This window comes from Suillus clintonianus, assembly GCF_016758775.1.
Source record: "Suillus clintonianus strain FC179 chromosome Unknown DEU56scaffold_4, whole genome shotgun sequence".
NCBI classification, from domain to species: Eukaryota; Fungi; Basidiomycota; class Agaricomycetes; order Boletales; family Suillaceae; genus Suillus; species Suillus clintonianus.
The window spans coordinates 46,524-64,207 of NW_024539228.1; the positions used below are offsets into that span (position 1 = coordinate 46,524).

Genomic DNA, 17,684 nt, shown 5'->3' on the forward strand with positions numbered 1-17,684 from the left:
TGGGCTCGCTTGGCTCAGTTGGTTAGAGCGCAGGTCTCATACTATTTCGTGTGACGAGTGTTATACTCGGTAATCCTGAGGTCGCAAGTTCGAACCTTGCAGCGAGCACTGTTTTTTTTCTCCCTGGTGCAAACGTGACGGCCGATGTTCCAGTCTCACTCAGGTCTAGTTTAGTTATCATCTTTTCTGATCTATTTCTAACGATGATTCCAGAGTGCGCGGTACCCAGTGGTATGCAATTTTCTTAAGGGTGACATCGTGATCCCGACTTCGCTCTATCATGATTTTACACTTGCACCAGGGACTCGGCAGGCACTGATGGCCGAGAAGGAAACTTTGTGAAAACTGCGCCGCGGATCACTGGTCCAAGTTGTGTCCGACCGAGACTCCGAGTCATTGGCAATTGGACTCCATATGCCAATGCGTAATGGCCCGGTGGGGAGCAAACAATCACGCACTGCAGGCAGACAAAGACGAGTATTCTTCACCGATCAATCATTTACGTTCAAGGTTTGGCAAAAGTATGTCGACTCGAACCAAATTCGAACTACCTTTCGAATCAAGGACGGGGACCCGGCGGAGGCACTTCGAGAGGCCATGAGAATGTACAGCCACCTCCTCCCCTTAGATCTGGATTTTAAGCCTTATCCAATCTTCCGCGCCCTCACATGAGAACGCCAACCTATGCTTCGTCTCCCTTTGTGGGAAACATAGGCTATCGGGGGTTCAAGAAGGGGCCTAGATTCTTGTTGCAAATTTGCTCAAGAGGTTATCCGCCAGCGCAGTCAGTCCAGGAGACGCAGCAAGCGCTCGCGTAGGGGTATAAAATGAACATCGCCACTATTTCCGATCATCCACACTAGTTATTCTCCTTCCCATAATCCCAAGGTCCTCATCAAATGCCCTCCAAGGCAAGATCGTTATTCGAGCTCACTAGGCTCCATTGGTTTCCAGTGGGGAGCGACTTAATTTTTTGGCCCTTTGGTAAGATGACGTGGGTATACTTGCTCGTTGGTTATAATAAATGCCTAGGTTGGGGTTTCCTGTCTGCGGCATATCATGTGGCGTTGCCCATGAACGAAGTTGTAAAGGATTTCCTGTTCTACGCATTGCTGGGCACACTGGCGCACAGCGCGGGATGTGTCATAAATGACATGCTTGACCGCGACTTCGATCGCAAAGTGGGTACGTCTCAGTTCAGTCCTGACTGTCTCTCCGGACACTGTTCAATATGGAGTAGAACGCTCAAAGGACCGACCGATCGCATCAGGAGCTGTCTCTAGGTCAGAGGCTTCAGTTCTTCTGGCTGTTCTCGTCGCTGCCATTTATTACATGTTTTCGACTGCTGGCACCGCAGCGTGAGTAGTGGATTCAAAAATTGTCAAAGATTCTCTCACATTAAGTTTCTCAATTGGTGTTGTTGGGCTTCCTGCGTGTGGTGGTGCGTATCCGCTGATGAAGCGCTGGATGTACTGGCCTTCTTTGTTCCTCGGTATGGTTTTTTAATGTAGAAGTACACCCATCTTATCTGGTTTCAAGGCTTCGCTTGCAGCTGGGCCGTCCCATTCACTTGGGTTGCAACGACGGGCCAGTTCAATTGGGACATCATCCTTACCATCGCAATTGCGTCATGCTGGTAAGTGTGGAGGACGGCGGTCTGTTACGAATCCCTGACAATACTTTTATATGTAGCTGGACATGTCTTTACGACACCATTTACGCATGTCAGGTGACTCGCCTGAAACGTTTCGCACTGGGAGGTTTGTACTGATTATACCATCTTAGGACATGAAAGACGACGAGATGGCTGGAGTCAAGTCCATGGCAGTCAGTTTGGGCGAAGTCATTCGTCCTGCATTGAGTTTATTTGACTTGACCTTCTTTGGGTGCCTTTCGTGGGCTGGGTACTTGAACGGCCAGCGCCTCCCGTTCTATTTGATAAGTGTCATCGCGCCGTTCCTCCTCTGTCTCTGGCACATATGGTCATTTGACCAACATGATCCCAAAGATAGCTGGAAGACATTCATGGTGCGTCTCGACATAGTCACATGTGCTCAATCTCATATTATTCTGTGCTCCAGGCGAGTCGCCATGGCGCGGCGATGGTATGCGCTGGATTGCTTGTAGACCACTACTTCAAACTCGCATCCCTCGCCACTTGATTATACATATGAAGGTCCTGCTAGTATGCAAGTATTATTGCAATGAATGTATACCCAAGTTCACTCACAACGAACTTGCAACCTTTGAGCGGAAACCGATGACCGTCGACGATGACAATAGGCAATCCATCCCATGCGAAGCTGGAGAAAATACGTCCTTCAGGATTCACTAATTCTGTATTTCTTGGGGAAGCACTCGTCACCTCGCCATCTTGATCCTAGTTCAAGTATGTAACGAGAAAAAATTATGTGAAGTTTGACTGATAATGATTTTGCTGGTGCGATGCGTATTGGTTGTCGAAGACTTGTGTTGTGTTGGGCATGCCGACTGACCACTGAGAATTACCGCAAATATTGTTAGTCTTAGAAGGAAGGTGATTTGAACGAGTTAGGGACTAGCGCAGCGTGAGCGCCGTTACAATTTCATCCAACTCTGGTAAGTATATCATTGCTGGTAGTACTATTGCTTCCGATGGTCTGGGTGTTTCGTAATCCCTTGCCATTGAATATTGAACATTGGTGGTTCCTACCATTTTCAAGGCCTGACATACGGTGAGACGGTTCTGAACCCTGCTAAATACTCGTTTGTACTGAGCTTGCATTGTGTTTGTATATTCTGTCTCAGCCCTCTTCTAGTGCCGCCTCTGCACCATCTCCTTGTCACTCGGAAACTTCCTCGGTGTTTGCCAATCATTAATCAGTGCTCAGCAACGTTCAAAATGCAAAATGAGATAATCAAACTCAGTGACTCCGATTCCGATACTAATAGCAAAAGTGCTCGCCCAGTGAAGAAGGAAGTCAAAGAAATGTGTCGCCTCGATTCAGAGTTAGCTGCCCTTAAGGCAGCGCTGACAGCCAAACGCAAGCTCGCCGCGGAACAGGGCAAGGAGTTGAAAAAACTTCGCAAGGAAAGCAAGCGGTTCAAGAACGAGCGAGACCTTCAGACTGCTGAAATTTCAGGTCTTCAAGATGAACTAAAGAACGTCTTGCGCCAGCTTGACGACCAAACGGTTCGTGTATAGCCTCACGAGCTTGAAGCCACTCATCCGTAATACTTACTGAATCATATCTTCAAAAGCTCAAAAAGCTCAATTTCAAGATGATAAAACTCAAAAAATCTGATGCTGTATGCGAGTGTGTTTTCACTTCGATTTTGATGCTGACCTTTGCGGGCAGCCAAATGGCACTGCTGTTGAAGCTACATCTCATCAGGACAATGACCAAGACATGGCCGACAACTTCGCATCCAACCTTCCCATGCCTGAAGATGGGCCTCCAGACACAGCGTCCTCGCAGCCCGAAAATTCCAATGCTTCTGGATCTGGTCTCATCAAACCAGAGCCAGAAAGCACGAAAATCGCCGTGGTTATCAAGTCAGAACAAGGAGATCTGAACAGCCATGTTACGTTCGTGAAGAGTGAAGACGGCAAATTCGATATCTGGAATCTTGAGCACCTTCAACTCGGACCTCCAGTTGTCGTGGAACACAGGTTCCATGTTGGATTTAAGCGCGCTGTAATCAGCAACGTGAGCTCGGGATTTCCCCCATCTATCAAATTGGGCTAACACCTGTTATTACTTCAGGCTCTTGGCGGAGGTCACCAAAATACGTTCGTCAACTGGCAAGGTCGTAACAAAACGGATAAATATCCCTAGTACGTATCTCGAGTCTACCTAACCTACCACTACTAAGCAAGCTTCGCAGCATGGCGCTGAAGCGTTCCTGGAATCCGCACCTCCCACTTGTTCCGGGAGAGCACGGTGTTGTGTTTACTGGCGTGAAACGTTTCAATGATGGCACGCTCGTTACTGGATCAGTCGACCTTGTCGTGTCTGGGAAGGCGAACGAATGGATATATTTTGGTTCATATGAAACCTCCCGTGCGGGCGAAATTACACCGCACCAGCTTGACCTGCTCCCTCCTCTGGTCGTGCGAAGTTGGGTGGATGGGACCCTGAAGACCCTGTGGGGAAGGAATTGGGTCGAAAGAACGAACGCCGAGCTTGTAGACAAGGGAGGTGAAATTCGCCTCGTCGAGTTTACGAAAGACGGTCTTCGAGAGGCACTCAACGATGGACGACTTGTGATTGGCTTCACCGTCATGAGATGTGTTGGATTTCGTGCGGAGTGGCTCGATCAGTTCTTGCATTACCAAGGGCATCCGAAGCCGCCGACACAGCAAAGGAAGAGGAAGAAAGCGAGCTCGCCGGGAGCTAAGAAACCCTCTGCGAAAAGGGTCAAGGGGATTACGCACCAGAAAGAAGAGTCGTCCGAAAGTGAAAGTGACGAGGAACTGCAACTCACACCGCCCGGCAGTGACGAAGACGAGTTTTCTGACGTGGAGGACGGAATGAAAGCGCGCTTGGGTTCAGCCTCGCCGGGTGCAAGGAAGAGTGTCCGCATTTCTGCAAAATCAGTTGGGGCAGCAAGTCTATAGCTAAGTTCTAGTCGCCGGACCGTGTTGTCTCTGACTTGAGAAGTCTGCAACTGCTTGAGTTCGAACAATGATTGATACATAGTGGAACACCTTACCGTACTATATCTTCACAGATCTACATATGCATTAGATACTTGCGAATTGCGCATGAATAATCTTTAGCCAGGATGGTCACGTGGCAATCAGCGAACTTGGGGCGGCAATTATCCGACTCTTCCGTTAACTTACTCTAGCTTTTATAGGTGAAGGTTTTAGAAGCCAGCCAAGCCAGAATTGTGTTCTTACCGCCTCAGACTTGCAACCCCCGGCCAAGTGCAACAGATTGCTTTTGACTCTCCCAGTTCGGGAGGGTTACATTGCATGATCATTGATGAGCTCAAACCCGTCCCTTCGTGATCTCTACAACCCTCCCTCATCCGCGTGGGCATTCGTTCCTCCTCCGCCTCCTATGCAGAACACAAGTGCACCCGCAGTCGCACCTTCGGGTTCTGCAATGACCAGCTACCAATGGTCCACTCGTCCTGCTCATAATTCAATTTTTGATTTGTCTCCTTCGCTAGACCTCAGCGAACCTTCCAGTCTTAATGTGTCCTTACTACTGCGCTCTCTAGTCGCTTCAGCACTGCTTCAGTACACAAGTACAGCTCTTGTGATGCCACTGGAAGTAGGAAAACTGCTTCTTCAAATTCAGTGGATCCCCAAGGATGCTCCAGCGCCATCTAGCCAGGTACACGAGGAAGAAGAAGAGGAAGAAACGGTAGGTGGGCATCTAACATGTGTAATTCATACCATTGTAAGCTTCATCTTAGCTTAGCGATTCTACGAACGAAGACGAGTCATACTTCGCGGACCCCGCTGGTTCACACATAAAGTACCCCGCACCAAAGCCCGTTGATGAGCAGGGTTATGTGGTCAGGACTTCTGTGCTGGAAGACGGAACACGCCCCGAATATATCATTCCTGTGGGTAGTATGAATGGCGCTTGGGACATGGTAAAACGCGTCGCCGCCTTCCGCGGAGAAGGCTGGCTTTCACTATGGAAAGGTCAATCATTATTCCCAGGTGGTATTCTGTATCTGACCTTAGCTGATATCCGCAGGGCTATTCACATCCTGCGTTCACGACGTGCTTTTCAGCAATGTTCAACCACTCGTGGACAGTCTTATGCACTCTATGTTCTTGTCATCAGCCGCTGGACTATATCGTCCACCACTACTTTTGCCAGTAGCATCACATATCATCACTGGCTTTCTACTCTCACCTCTAGACCTCGTTCGGACACGCCTAATTGCCCAATCAGCGATGCAACGCCACCGGACGTACACTGGACCATTTGATGCACTAAGGCAGATAATAGCCCAGGAGGGCGGAATCAGAAGCATTTATTTCCATCCGCAACTCTTTATCCCTACTATTCTGGACAATGGCTTTCGTCCCCTACTGCACATCCTCATGCCTACGCTTATCGCTCCTCGACTAGGTTTTGGTCCACACGTCGCTCCAGACACCAGCCCCGTTGCATGGGCTTTTGCTCAAGTGCTGGGATCCGTGGCAAGTCTCCTCATCTCGTTGCCTATCGAGACTGTGCGCAGAAGGTTACAAGTACAAACCCGGAGTACGGCGAAGGCGCTGCGCACGTGTGTCGAGACGCGTCCTGTACCATACAATGGTGTAGTGGACGCGCTGTGGCACATTGTGTCAGAGGAGAGGTCGGACCTTCCTATCAGGCGGAGGACAAGATCGAGAAGACGGCAGGTGGAAGGCACGGAGGAAAAGGATGCTCATGAAGAGAAGCAAGATGGATCCAGATGGCTAAGAAACACAGGTATTGGACAACTATACCGGGGAATGAAGATGCGTCTCGGGGTTAGCGTTATCGTATTATTGTTGGCCACATTCGGAGGTCAACAAGAGATGGACGGGGATTGGGCAGAACTTTAGGCAGACTTTACTCCATACATGATTCTCTCCTCATGATCAGTAGCAATTATAACTCTCCTCAGCACGTAGCCTTTTGTAATTATTAGTTGTCAACAGATTAGGTATCCCTTACTTTTACAATGATTAGAACTGAGCTGAGCGCTGAAGCCTGCAAGACAGCGTCGAAGGAGTTCAGTGTATATACTTTGGTGAATTATCACGCCAGATTAGGAAAGGCATGTAAACACCAAACGGGCGACGCGTCACTGGCCGCGCCAGTGAAAGTAACTTGTCTCTCTCATACTAAATAGCAGAATCACCACCAGAGCTAGCAAATATGGTCAGTCAACTCCCAGAGCCTACATATTCTACTGCGCTGATTTACACTGTCTGCAGTCGATCATGGAATACAACGGTGGCTCCGTTATAGCCATGGTAGGGAAAGATTGCGTCGCCATTGCTTCAGATTTGCGGTTGGGGAGTCAAGCATTGGGGATATCCTCAAATTACCAGAGAGTATGGCGTTTGCCCTCGTCGTGTCACCCTGCTAAACGAAACCGCTTGTTAGATATTTCCTGTAACTGACCGGGTATATGTTGGCCTGCCTGGATTGGCCTCTGACGTGACGACACTGTGAGTTGATTGTTGTTGGTCTTAGTACTCGCAGCCTAACGTAGTGGCATCTAGTCGGGAGCGCTTTCGCTATCGGGTCAACATGTATACGATCAAGGAGGAGAGAGAAATAGAACCAGAGACTTTTGCCCATCTAGTTTCCTCGACACTCTATCAGCATCGGTTTGGCCCTTACTTCATCGAACCAGTCATGGCTGGTCTGTCGAAAACGCCTTCCGGAGGTTACAAGCCCTTCATCGCCGCCACAGACCTCATAGGATGTCTAAACTTTGCAAAAGACTTCGTGGTAGCTGGTACGGCGAGCGCAAAATTGTTTGGTGTTGCAGAGGGTCTTTGGGAACCAGATTTGGAAGCGGAAGATCTATTCGAAACTATCTCGCAAACGCTCTTGAACGCTGTCGATAGAGACGCGTACTCTGGTTGGGGAGCAATTGTCCATGTTATGTGAGTTCCTCCTGCTCCAGCTTGCTTTCTGCCATTGACTTCATTTCTACTTCACAGTACCAAGGACAAGATCATTACGCGTACACTGAAAGGTAGAATGGACTAGATATTGTAACATCACTGCACAATGCACATGACCCGAGTCAGACGTATGCTCCACCTGCATAGTTAATTATGCTTGTGAATCGCCACAGTCGGCGATGTTCAGACCTCAATATTCTTGATCTTCAAGTCTGTATATGATGTGTAAGGTCTCGGTTTGAGTGGAACAGACATGCATGTGTATGATTTATACTCGTAGACAAGTGCAAATGTGCTTTGTAACCACACATTTTGGCGACCTGCAACAAAACCTCAATTATGACGCTAATAGATGCCTTGTACGTTTGTCTATGAACAACGTCTTCGTGGCAATCGTGGTCGATGGCTCGTAGGACGATCGTTTTTCGTTGTCTCCTCGTCGCTTGTGCTACGCTCTTCTGCGTCCATTTCTTCTCGCGTCGACGCGCCCGTGTGTTGGCTGACTTAGGTCAAACTCCTTGGGAGGGCCTCGCTATCCCTAATCGTCCCCTTGCCGCGAGCTTCTTGGTTGGAGAAAGTAACTCATCGAATGTTCAAAGAGCTAGCTTGGTTTCAGCGTCTCAATCCTATCCTGACGTGACAGCAGTCATCTTGAACTGGTCTCGGCTCCCCAATGTTGTTCAGATTGCCAGTCTTCTTTGTAGTCCATGGTTAGAGGATGTCATAGCGGAGGTTGTAGTGTGGAACAACAATCCGAGGGAGATCTCCTACAGGGTGAGTGGAGAATTTGTGGTCGCCGTTTTGTCCGTCTCATTCATGTCGTTCTGTCTTGCCAGACTTTCGTGAAGACAGGTTGCCCTTCCGAAAAGTTGAAGATATACAATTCGCCTCATAATGCCTACTTTCAAGCTCGATACGTTGCGTGCGAACAGGCTACCACTCGTTTCTGCTTCCTGCAGGTATTTAAGTTTCTTTTCCGGGCTCGGGTTCTGAAATAGAACTTTTGTCATTTACAGGATGACGACTACCTTATTATGCCTGAGATTATTCGCACTCTGCATGCTCGGGCTCTCGGAACCCCTGACCACTCAATACACCTTCTGCCTCCACATGAGGTTCTATCTACTCAACTACGTACAGCGGTTACGTCCAACGGTGTGCATACTTCGTCCGCGTGGCTAGGACATGGCACAATTCTGCCTCGGACTGGAGCTTCGGACTTCTTAGCGCTCTTACATCATCTGAACGCATCCGAGGATGAGATGAAGATGGCAGACAACTACTTTACGATCCTGAATAATCGGATTCCTGAAGTTTGGTTCGATCAAGGTATTGAGCTAGGAGGTGGTCAACCATTCACAGTCGGAATGGAAGGTGATGAACGTAATAAAATACATATGGTCAGTAAAATTTGCTGGCACTGCTATGCATGGTTGTAAAGTCATACTCACTATGAAACACAGGTCAAAGCTTCTCGATACCTGGACACTCTTTTGAGCAGAGCGCCACATTTATCTCAAGAAGAATCGAGATTACCTTTCGTCGAAATTGATGCGGTGACCCCTGTTGGCCATCATATATCTCAAGCGCCGTGCCTCGGCGCTTCTTGTTTACTGCAGACGAACATCCATTTACTACCATCAAACATGAAGGCTGAAAGTGACTCAGCCGAGGACATGGTAATGCAGGAATCACGAACTATACAGTCTTTGGGCCAGGATGCTGTGGATCATTACTTGCGGTTCCCTCCTTCCCAAGCTGTCGACGGCCACCTGGACACTGCATTCCGCAGTCCATTTCGTACGTTGAATGACGATGTGTCGAAGTGCGGCGATTGACCTCGTTTATAAGCGGCGCGACGTGGTGACTTCGTAAGCCTGGACATGCTGTCACGCGTGGGCTCAGCAAGTTCCACACTTGAAATTGCCTTTCTTGTTACGAGGGAAACAGTGGTCATTTTGCGCCAAGCCGTGTTCGAATCTTCTACGGACGCTGTCAACTGGGTGAACTCATGTGCTTTGGTCAGCTTGGTTTCATTGTGCTGACTTAGTTCATCAAGGTTGTCTCCACGCATCCGTTGATATGCGAAGAAACCCAATTGACCGAGCGTCGTGGCGTTAGGTCCGCACCTCGCAAATTGCAAGAATGTAAAGTGCAGTCACAGGAGACAAACCATCGGTTCTTTCGAGCGAGTCTACAGGTTGATATACCGTCTTCGCCTCACTGGATGATCTATGAGTTTTGGATACGGTGGTTAACATAATAGACCAGTACTGTCTCTGACATCGCACTCAGTGGGTACATCCATGTTGCAAAATCAATTTGCATTGGAGCTTGAGGCTGTTTCAGCGGAATTAAGAACGAATATTTACTAATCGTAGTTGAAAGTCAGGGGTCAAGCGTATATTGTTACGTACTTTGTCAACCTGTGCCGTTTCAGCCTAGCTATAACCACTTCCTTCTCCACCGCATTTTTGTTGCAACTGGCTTTTGTTATGTTGTCTTCCATCGCAAAGAGATCTGTTCATAAAGTCGCGCTCTCTGGAGCGCGCAGAACGATATCCGTCCAGGTAGCGCACATGTAACGTTGCGACAGTTGTCCTAACGTGTTTCTCACAGAGTCTCCTCCACGGATCACCAGAAGCGAAGAAAGCAGGAGACATCGAGGTTCAACAGCACTCAAGGATTGTTGCTAGGGGGAAATATGTTCACGGCTTCGAGGGTGAGAAGCAAACACGAGCTTCTAGACTTTGTCTAACAGCTTGCATCCTCAAGTTCACCGAGTTACTCCGGGGGCGATTGACGAGTATAAAGCCGCAGCGTAAGAAAAAAAAAGCTCGTCTTTCAGAAGGCGTTTTTTGAGATGTGATTGACTTATTCAGGGAGAAGTACTATGCTGGAATAAAGGATGCTCCAGAGTTACACGTTAAATTGACCGGAAGTTGGGAAACTGTAGTGGGACAGCAGGACACTTTTGGTATGTCTTTCAATGATATCATGGTTCTCCTGTCTTGATGTTGTGCTCTACGTCAAGTTCATATACTTGAATACGAGAATTACGCCGGCTTTGACAAGACCACTGAACTCATAAGAACATCAGAAGTACGAATTTCCTAATCTCGAGTGTGCATCGACTTATCGGGTGTTTGCTAGCACGCCAAGGCGTACAAGGCGCTCCTACCTTATGTTACTTCGCGGTCGACTCAGCTAACGCAAGAGTTTGCTTTCTTCCCCACTGCGCCACCCCACGCCCAAGGCGGCGTCTTTGAGCTTCGGAGCTACCAGTTAAAACCAGGTACACTACTTGAGTGGGAGAATGCATGGTCAGTTTCAGTCGTCTTTGGAAATGACGTCGTTTTTACAAGCTTGTGCAGGCGGAGAGGTATCGAAGCTCGTCGCAAGTTCGTTGCGCCAGTAGGAGCTTGGTTTTCGCAGGTTGGAAGATTACACCAAGTGCACCATATGTGGCAATACCCGTTCGTTCACCTGTATAACCCCCATGTAGATAGAACTAATGTTCCTGCCCAGGAGTCTCGAGGCAAGGAAAGAGATGCGTGAGAAAGCATGGCAGATTGATGGCTGGGCGGAGACTGTTTCCAAGGTATGTGGAACAGCCCCTCCGTGAAGTGTGCTTATCGTGACACATTGACAGACTTCCCAACTTGCGAAGCACATGGATTCGTTCATCCTGCTCCCGCTCTCTTATAGCCCTTTGAAGTGAGGGCGTATATAGCCGAGCGGGTGATGTTCCGCTCCGTCTACTTGGAGCATGCTCCTCATCGAATCCGAACGAAGGCTCAGGCTCCTGATCCTTATCTTGGGTCCGTCACGTTCTATTTATATACTCCATACTAAGGACAAGACTGTCATTCAAGTGTATTACCTACAATACCTCGTCACCCATTCCGAGTAGTTGTTTATGCATGATCACTGTTGCTTGAGAGAGCCATGATTGATGTGCTATTTTTCATTCACAGCTGACCATCAAGGTGTCCGGGAGTCGGAGCCATTGTTGACCAAGAAAGTCTTGAGACCGTGTGCACGTGGGTTTTGTATGTGCAAGAATAGAGCTACAGGATCCAGTTTCTGGAACAAGTCATGACAATTAATTCAGTGCTTCGTTAGCATGGACACGGTGTAATATTATCATTAGGCTTAAGAGTGGGCTATGCTGCTATGCTACATAGGAGGCTAATTATGAAGTGATTATCAGCCCGTGCGAAGAAAGATAGGTATTAACTTCTTATTCATCCTTCTATAAACGCGACCACCCAGACATCTTTCGAAACTCTCCTTAAGCTTGATCGTCATGTCCGCTAATCAATGGAACGAATCAGACCCTTCTGATGAAGAAGCTAATCAAGAAACACTTGCAACTAGGAAGCGCAGCAGTAGAGGTGCGCCCAGTTCTGGGCACTTATTCAACTTGTAGTTGAACAATATTAGCTTGTGATCAGTGCAGAAAGACGAAGAGCAAGTGCGAGTCATCCGGAACAATTGGTGCTTGCAAGAGTTGTACGATAGCGGGCAACAGTGCGTAACATAACTGAAGCATTCAGTCTGTTTCAATTCATTCTATTCGATTCCAGCATGTACATTTCTGGGTGAGCGTTACTGCATGCATGAGCGTCGGAGGGGGTGTTAATATCGTTTTCAGGTCCCAGTTATAAGCGCGGTCCTCCTAAGGGATACATACAGGCGATCGAACAGCGATGGCATCAGGTCGAGTCCCTTCTTGGCGCTGTTCTTGCTTGTCCAGATACCCGAGTACGACAAGTCATAGCCGATATAAGACAAGACGATCTTGCAAGAGAAATTCTCAATCGAGTAGATACAGGTCCATTTGTAAGTGCTGACGTACATTTAACACTCTAAATGGAGCAAATCATTCAATCCCTCCGTCTTGCAGGGACCTTCGGGAAGACTTTCACAGCCAGCCGGAGCAACGAAAGAAGACTTCTTTGCGTGCATATTCCGGAGTAACGAAGCTTCGGCCCGTGACTCTCCTCGTTCTCGAAGACAGTCCAGGATTTCAAGAGAAATTGTATCATCGTCTAGAGGTGAGAAACTAGCCTTGGGGGTATCTCAACTCAAGCTCTTGTAGACAACACACTTTCAACAATACCAACTTCAGAGTGGCAGGATCGCTTGGCTGCGAGCCTCACGAGAGGACACGTCGGGCGTCAAGGTGTTCCGCAAGCCTATAACCTTAGCGGAGTTCCTGTGCAACAACGGCGGCGGCTCGATATACCGTCAAGCAGCAGTGGTCCACATCAGCCAAACTGGAATGAAATGTACACGATGGATGCGCTTTCGGGTGAGCATTTTACTCCACACGCCTTTGATTTGACCACTCAATATGATTCTAGAGTCAGATGGTACCGATGAATCCAATGGCCCAGATACTGCTTTTGGTCAACTCTCTCTAGACGAGAATCAAGAGGTTAGCGAGCTCCGAAATTAGTGCTTCATGTAAAGTATGCTTATATGCTTATATTCTTATATCAGGTTCGATACCATGGAAAAGTTAGTGGCCTCCATCTTTTGGGGCGTAGCTCCCGTATGGATAGCAGACATGAGGGGGGAATATGGTTCGTTTTTTGTTCTGATTCCTTATATATGTGGTCACAATACCGCGATGACAGGAATTTGCCTATGGCACGTTTTTGGCCCTCCGCAAAGCCCAACCCAAATCCTGTTCCACCAGACGAAGGCGTTGTCGTCAATTTACCTCCCCTTGCGGTGCAAGACCATTTAGTTGATTTATATTTCACTTATGCACACCCGGTTTTCCCTGTAATCCACAAGGGCCGTTTTCTGAGAGAATATAGCGAATGGCGAGTTCTGTCATTCATGTGTTTATCTTTCGTTCTTCTGACCGTGATACAGGAAGCAAAAGTATGTTGCTTAACAAGATCGTCATTGACGTGGTGTCCTTGCTTACCTGTCAGCGACAGTAGTAATCCGACTACACCCGAGTCTGCGAGGGGCACCCCATACTACTCCAATCCGGAACCTTCGCAGAACGTGACCAAGCTGCTTCTGTTGGCAATATTTGCCATCGCCGCTCGTTATCTTGATGACAACACTGCTAGCTCTGTTGATGCGATGTGGGAGGCTGGCAATGACTACCTTGCGCAAGCGAGGGTAGCACTTGGTAAATTATATTCCCGGTGTTGATTTCGTGCACTCACCAGTGGAACAGCACAAGTCTATCACAGTTGCCGCGCAACTACTTGTCAAGCCTTGCTTCTCCTAGGTCATCGTGAATTTGGGATAGGTTCGTGATTGAAGTAGATTATTTGAACGGCATGTTTATGGGCATTATCTAGGTTCTATGGAACAAGGCTGGCTTTACATTGGTGTGTATGCATAGCTCATCTTCGCTCTCCTTGTCTAACGGCTTTCCCGTCACAGGTATGGCGATTAGAATGGTTGGTATGATGCATACTTTGAAGGCAGGGTGCTTAGTTCCGTGTAGGCCCAGGACCTTGGATTAAATCGTGCTGCGGATAACTGGCAACTTCAAGGAAGAAAAATGTTCTCCCTCGAGGAGAACCAGGTTCGGAAGCACATATGGTGGGGTTGTTGCATTGCAGACAAGTGCGAAATCTGTCCCTCTCTGTGAAGATGTTGCGCTAACGACTGCTCACAGATATGCTTCGATATATATGGGTAGGTCTCATACCTCTCCTTGGGCACACCTAACCGTTCACTCTGCTAGGTCGTCCTGTGTCTATCGGCGAAGGCGACTTTGATACCCTTCTTCCGGATCCCGCTGAAGTAAACTCAAAACTACGAGGTGTTAATTTTTGATTCACCTTCTATTCTTATTCTGCAGTACGAGGAAGACAGCTCCGCCGACCTAGCGACTTTGCAGTACATATCGACACCACTGACAATGAGCTGCTTCAGGGCCGCTGCATCACTATGTTCGTACACCTTATCTCCAGACTATTTGCAAACCTGATGGAGATGCAGCTGTTTTGATTGGTTCTATTGTGACAATGATTTATCCTGTTCGCTCTACCGGCAGAGGCTCGCGGCGGGCGATCCTAAATACTCTAGAATCTAGACTGGACCAATGGTACATCGACCTTCCTGATAATCTTCGGTACGACCCAGCAAGCAAGCGAAATACTCCGCCACCGGCGGTTCTCTTCATCCACATCCAATATTGGTCTGCAGTATTATTGTTACACCGAGCGTTGTACGTTAGATGTTGAAATATTCAATTCCCGTCACTGATACCTCTCTACAGCATTCCCGATTGGAAAGGGTGATTCATGTGTCACTTTCAAACCTTGAATAGTCCGTGTCTAACCCGTTTGCTCTAGCTCAGAACAGATATTACAGAATCCTCCCAACGGACCTGACACGGCCTCCCTGAAAGCCTTTGATCTCTGCCAAAGTGCCGCCACTTATGTCAGCACAATAGGTATGTTTTTTGAACTAAATTTATTTGCTACACGCTGATTTCAACCCAGTAACGACATATCACGAGAACTTCAATATCAAATGTAGCTCGCCGTTTCTGTCGTCGTATATTCTTAGTGCTGGGTTTGTTTTATCGTTTGCACTAGTAATTCGCATCTTCTAATTTCTAACAACCATCAGAATTATGCACATTGTGACATGTGAGTACCTTCCTTTGAAGGATACAAGCATTTATGAATTATCTTCCCTTTCAAGTAACACTGCGGCCATCAAATGTCCAGGCTTTTATTGGCTTGCGACAATGCCTTGCCGTATTGAAAGAGATGCAGGTCAGCCTGAGCCACTATTGTCCACACTTAATCTTACCTTAGTTAAGACTACATGGCCTAGCGCCGGAAGAACCCGGGATCTTCTTCATGGTGCTAGAGTGCAGGTGGACAGTAACATGCCACCTTTGGTGCATGGCCCTGATCGTCAAAAGAGAGCAGCAGATGATGCGTTTGGCGAAAGGAGCTCTGACGTCCTGCAGCGCGAGGCGTTTGGTGATGTTTTACAAAGGGAATGTGCTCCACAGAACAGTGGTATCCAAGAGATCAGCACCCGAATGATGGCGCATATGCTTGGTCTTGACATCCCTGGCATTGAGCCCTCGACCTCGTATTACCCAGGTTACGAGTGGTGGCCACGAACCAACCAGCCTTCAGCTCAGCCTTACCACGGATCCACAAGCGCAACTTCGCTGATCAATGCAGAATATCCTCTACCAAACGACCAAGACTGGAGAGTTCAAAATCCCACCTCCAACTATTCATACGAGTATCAGAATACGCCACCTGATCGTTATCGCATGTAGTGGGCTAATCACCTTTGTCTCCTTAGCGTAGAACGCCACCAATAATAATTCATCATCCCTCGTCGCCTACTCCCGTTGCTCACTTAGAAGGTATACCATTGATTATGTAACTTATGTAATGGACCTACAAGAACCTCTAAATTGAACGATTGCAATTGTGCTGCAAACCTATGTTTCGCCCTCAGAAATATCATGTCGAGCCTGAAAAAATTGTTGAACCCCGAAGATGACTCTACAAGCTTGTATCAGTACGTGCACCGGTTCTCGGATTTTTTTGGCGGCTTAGTCTGACACCTCTGTTTGCTACCCCCTTTGTCTTCGTCAACAGCTCAACAACCGGACAACCTATTTCCGCAAGCCCCTCCTCCCCCACCTCAGACGGTAGCCTCAACGCAACAGTAGAATTTCATCAATACGATCCTCCATACAAAGAGCATGCCCCTCATCCCAATTGTCCTGACACCTTGGCCTGTCTTCCAGATACGGATGGGCGACCGCAGCACACTCTTCCAGTAATCTTACGCTGTGCAATCCTCGGTAGTGCACGGAGACGTCTCACCATTCGCGAGATATATGCTGCCATGGAGGACAAATATTTGTATTTTAGGACTGCGGGTCCGACATGGAAGGTCAGTGCTCTAGGGTGTGATGGCCAAAACTTTTGCGTTCAACCTTGAATTACAGCAATCTGTCCGCCATCACCTATCTTTGAATAGATTATTTGAAAAACAGCCTCGTCCTGTCACAGATCCAGGCTTCGGTTCTTACTGGACAGTAAATCTTTCTGCTCCCCCAGGCACCAAGCGGCCACGAAAGCGGGGAAGACCTACGAAGGCCGCCGAGGAGTCGTCTAACTCTACACAGCAGAAGAAACGAGGACGACCTCGGAAATCTGTTGATCTATCGTCTCCCCTGAACTCACTGACTGTGGGCCCGGGACGTTCGATGCCATGCAACATTTCGGCCGTACGCACCGGGGGAAATGACCATGACGATGGAAATGGCGAGGAAGATATGGATATAGGTGCAGACGGACATGAGATGAGTGAGGATGAATACGAGAGCGAGGAAGATATGGCTGTTCCCCCTCATCAGTCATCCCTTGCCGGACTTGGCGCTTTTGGGCTACACGAGGTCCCTTCTCGTTTGCTAAGCCCCTCTACATCCCGTGCGCTGATCGCCCACTCCGATGAAAATCTCGTGGACCGATTGCAGATTGAAATGGCGGGATTGCGGAGGCAGTCTGCGGATGCGATATCTGTGTCCTTGAAGATATCAGATCAGCTAGCGGAAGCCCAGGCTGAGGCAGCTAGAGCGAAGACCGCCCTCAGAACAGTTGAGGCGATGCTGGAGGAGGAGGCCATAAGAAGGAGGGAAGCTGAATATCTAGCAGATCAGGAAGCTAAGTTGAGGCGAGCAGCAGAAGATACGATTGCACGATTGCGAAGTCAGTGTCAGGCTGACCATCAAGCCACATAAGGTATGTTGGCTCCTTCTCGTATTCAATATTATATGAATATTGACGCGGTTCTCATAGCACATTTTAGATCGTTGGCGCCTCCTCGTTTGCTCATCCTTGAGCACTGGAGACTCCTTCTCCAGTAACTAGTTTTCAGCCATTCAGTACTGGGACACATGAAAGGACTCAACATATTCTACGAATCTTCTTTACTTTCTCAATTCATTGGTACACATGAGTATTCTAGGATTTCCATGTATACTTATTGATGAATATCATCGGAATGGACGAGTAGTTCAAAAAGGAAATCAGAGAAT

General features: G+C 48.1%; 8 protein-coding genes and 1 non-coding gene across 9 annotated transcripts; all 9 read left to right on the forward strand.

The window, feature by feature from the left end:
- The first annotated feature begins 3 nt into the window (after positions 1–3).
- DEU56DRAFT_t28 lies at positions 4–108 on the forward strand. Its single transcript has one exon. It is a non-coding gene; the product is annotated as a tRNA-Met (tRNA).
- Positions 109–899: 791 nt separating this feature from the next.
- On the forward strand, positions 900–2,127 carry DEU56DRAFT_725212 (UbiA prenyltransferase; the record flags this gene model as incomplete). The annotated part of the gene is made up of 7 exons (XM_041347852.1): positions 900–984; positions 1,033–1,185; positions 1,238–1,358; positions 1,404–1,492; positions 1,540–1,636; positions 1,693–1,729; positions 1,786–2,127. 7 exons carry the CDS (start codon positions 900–902, stop codon positions 2,125–2,127), a joined length of 924 nt encoding a protein of 307 aa, XP_041214235.1.
- A 1,022-nt stretch (positions 2,128–3,149) lies between these two features.
- On the forward strand, positions 3,150–4,812 carry DEU56DRAFT_769143 (uncharacterized protein). The gene is made up of 4 exons (XM_041351290.1): positions 3,150–3,288; positions 3,339–3,689; positions 3,747–3,817; positions 3,868–4,812. Exons 1-4 carry the CDS (start codon positions 3,262–3,264, stop codon positions 4,598–4,600), a joined length of 1,182 nt encoding a protein of 393 aa, XP_041214236.1. The 5' UTR covers positions 3,150–3,261; the 3' UTR covers positions 4,601–4,812.
- A 5-nt stretch (positions 4,813–4,817) lies between these two features.
- On the forward strand, positions 4,818–6,745 carry DEU56DRAFT_769145 (mitochondrial carrier domain-containing protein). The gene is made up of 3 exons (XM_041351291.1): positions 4,818–5,357; positions 5,410–5,644; positions 5,700–6,745. The coding sequence occupies exons 1-3, from the start codon at positions 4,971–4,973 to the stop codon at positions 6,539–6,541; spliced, it is 1,464 nt and encodes a 487-aa protein (XP_041214237.1). The 5' UTR covers positions 4,818–4,970; the 3' UTR covers positions 6,542–6,745.
- A 15-nt stretch (positions 6,746–6,760) lies between these two features.
- On the forward strand, positions 6,761–7,827 carry DEU56DRAFT_769146 (20S proteasome subunit beta 3). The gene is made up of 5 exons (XM_041351292.1): positions 6,761–6,860; positions 6,917–7,036; positions 7,089–7,153; positions 7,208–7,597; positions 7,655–7,827. Exons 1-5 carry the CDS (start codon positions 6,858–6,860, stop codon positions 7,701–7,703), a joined length of 627 nt encoding a protein of 208 aa, XP_041214238.1. The 5' UTR covers positions 6,761–6,857; the 3' UTR covers positions 7,704–7,827.
- A 52-nt stretch (positions 7,828–7,879) lies between these two features.
- DEU56DRAFT_769149 (uncharacterized protein) lies at positions 7,880–10,014 on the forward strand. Its single transcript, XM_041351293.1, has 6 exons — positions 7,880–8,392; positions 8,455–8,577; positions 8,635–9,018; positions 9,082–9,418; positions 9,470–9,621; positions 9,678–10,014. Exons 1-6 carry the CDS (start codon positions 8,021–8,023, stop codon positions 9,879–9,881), a joined length of 1,572 nt encoding a protein of 523 aa, XP_041214239.1. The 5' UTR covers positions 7,880–8,020; the 3' UTR covers positions 9,882–10,014.
- Positions 10,015–11,728, forward strand: DEU56DRAFT_769152 (NIPSNAP-domain-containing protein). Its single transcript, XM_041351294.1, has 9 exons — positions 10,015–10,188; positions 10,238–10,340; positions 10,394–10,439; positions 10,501–10,595; positions 10,653–10,720; positions 10,772–10,941; positions 10,993–11,094; positions 11,147–11,219; positions 11,271–11,728. Exons 1-9 carry the CDS (start codon positions 10,114–10,116, stop codon positions 11,337–11,339), a joined length of 801 nt encoding a protein of 266 aa, XP_041214240.1. The 5' UTR covers positions 10,015–10,113; the 3' UTR covers positions 11,340–11,728.
- Positions 11,729–11,741: 13 nt separating this feature from the next.
- DEU56DRAFT_769157 (fungal-specific transcription factor domain-containing protein) lies at positions 11,742–16,071 on the forward strand. Its single transcript, XM_041351295.1, has 25 exons — positions 11,742–12,015; positions 12,065–12,151; positions 12,208–12,222; positions 12,276–12,463; positions 12,528–12,678; positions 12,723–12,935; positions 12,988–13,061; positions 13,127–13,209; positions 13,264–13,455; positions 13,508–13,516; positions 13,576–13,775; positions 13,824–13,898; positions 13,951–13,980; positions 14,036–14,052; positions 14,100–14,221; positions 14,274–14,293; positions 14,343–14,401; positions 14,460–14,550; positions 14,600–14,828; positions 14,880–14,897; positions 14,956–15,056; positions 15,106–15,178; positions 15,236–15,255; positions 15,311–15,384; positions 15,432–16,071. Exons 1-25 carry the CDS (start codon positions 11,928–11,930, stop codon positions 15,906–15,908), a joined length of 2,706 nt encoding a protein of 901 aa, XP_041214241.1. The 5' UTR covers positions 11,742–11,927; the 3' UTR covers positions 15,909–16,071.
- Positions 16,072–17,682, forward strand: DEU56DRAFT_769162 (uncharacterized protein). The gene is made up of 4 exons (XM_041351296.1): positions 16,072–16,156; positions 16,237–16,537; positions 16,593–17,388; positions 17,446–17,682. Exons 1-3 carry the CDS (start codon positions 16,101–16,103, stop codon positions 17,385–17,387), a joined length of 1,152 nt encoding a protein of 383 aa, XP_041214242.1. The 5' UTR covers positions 16,072–16,100; the 3' UTR covers position 17,388; positions 17,446–17,682.
- The last annotated feature ends 2 nt before the right edge of the window (positions 17,683–17,684 follow it).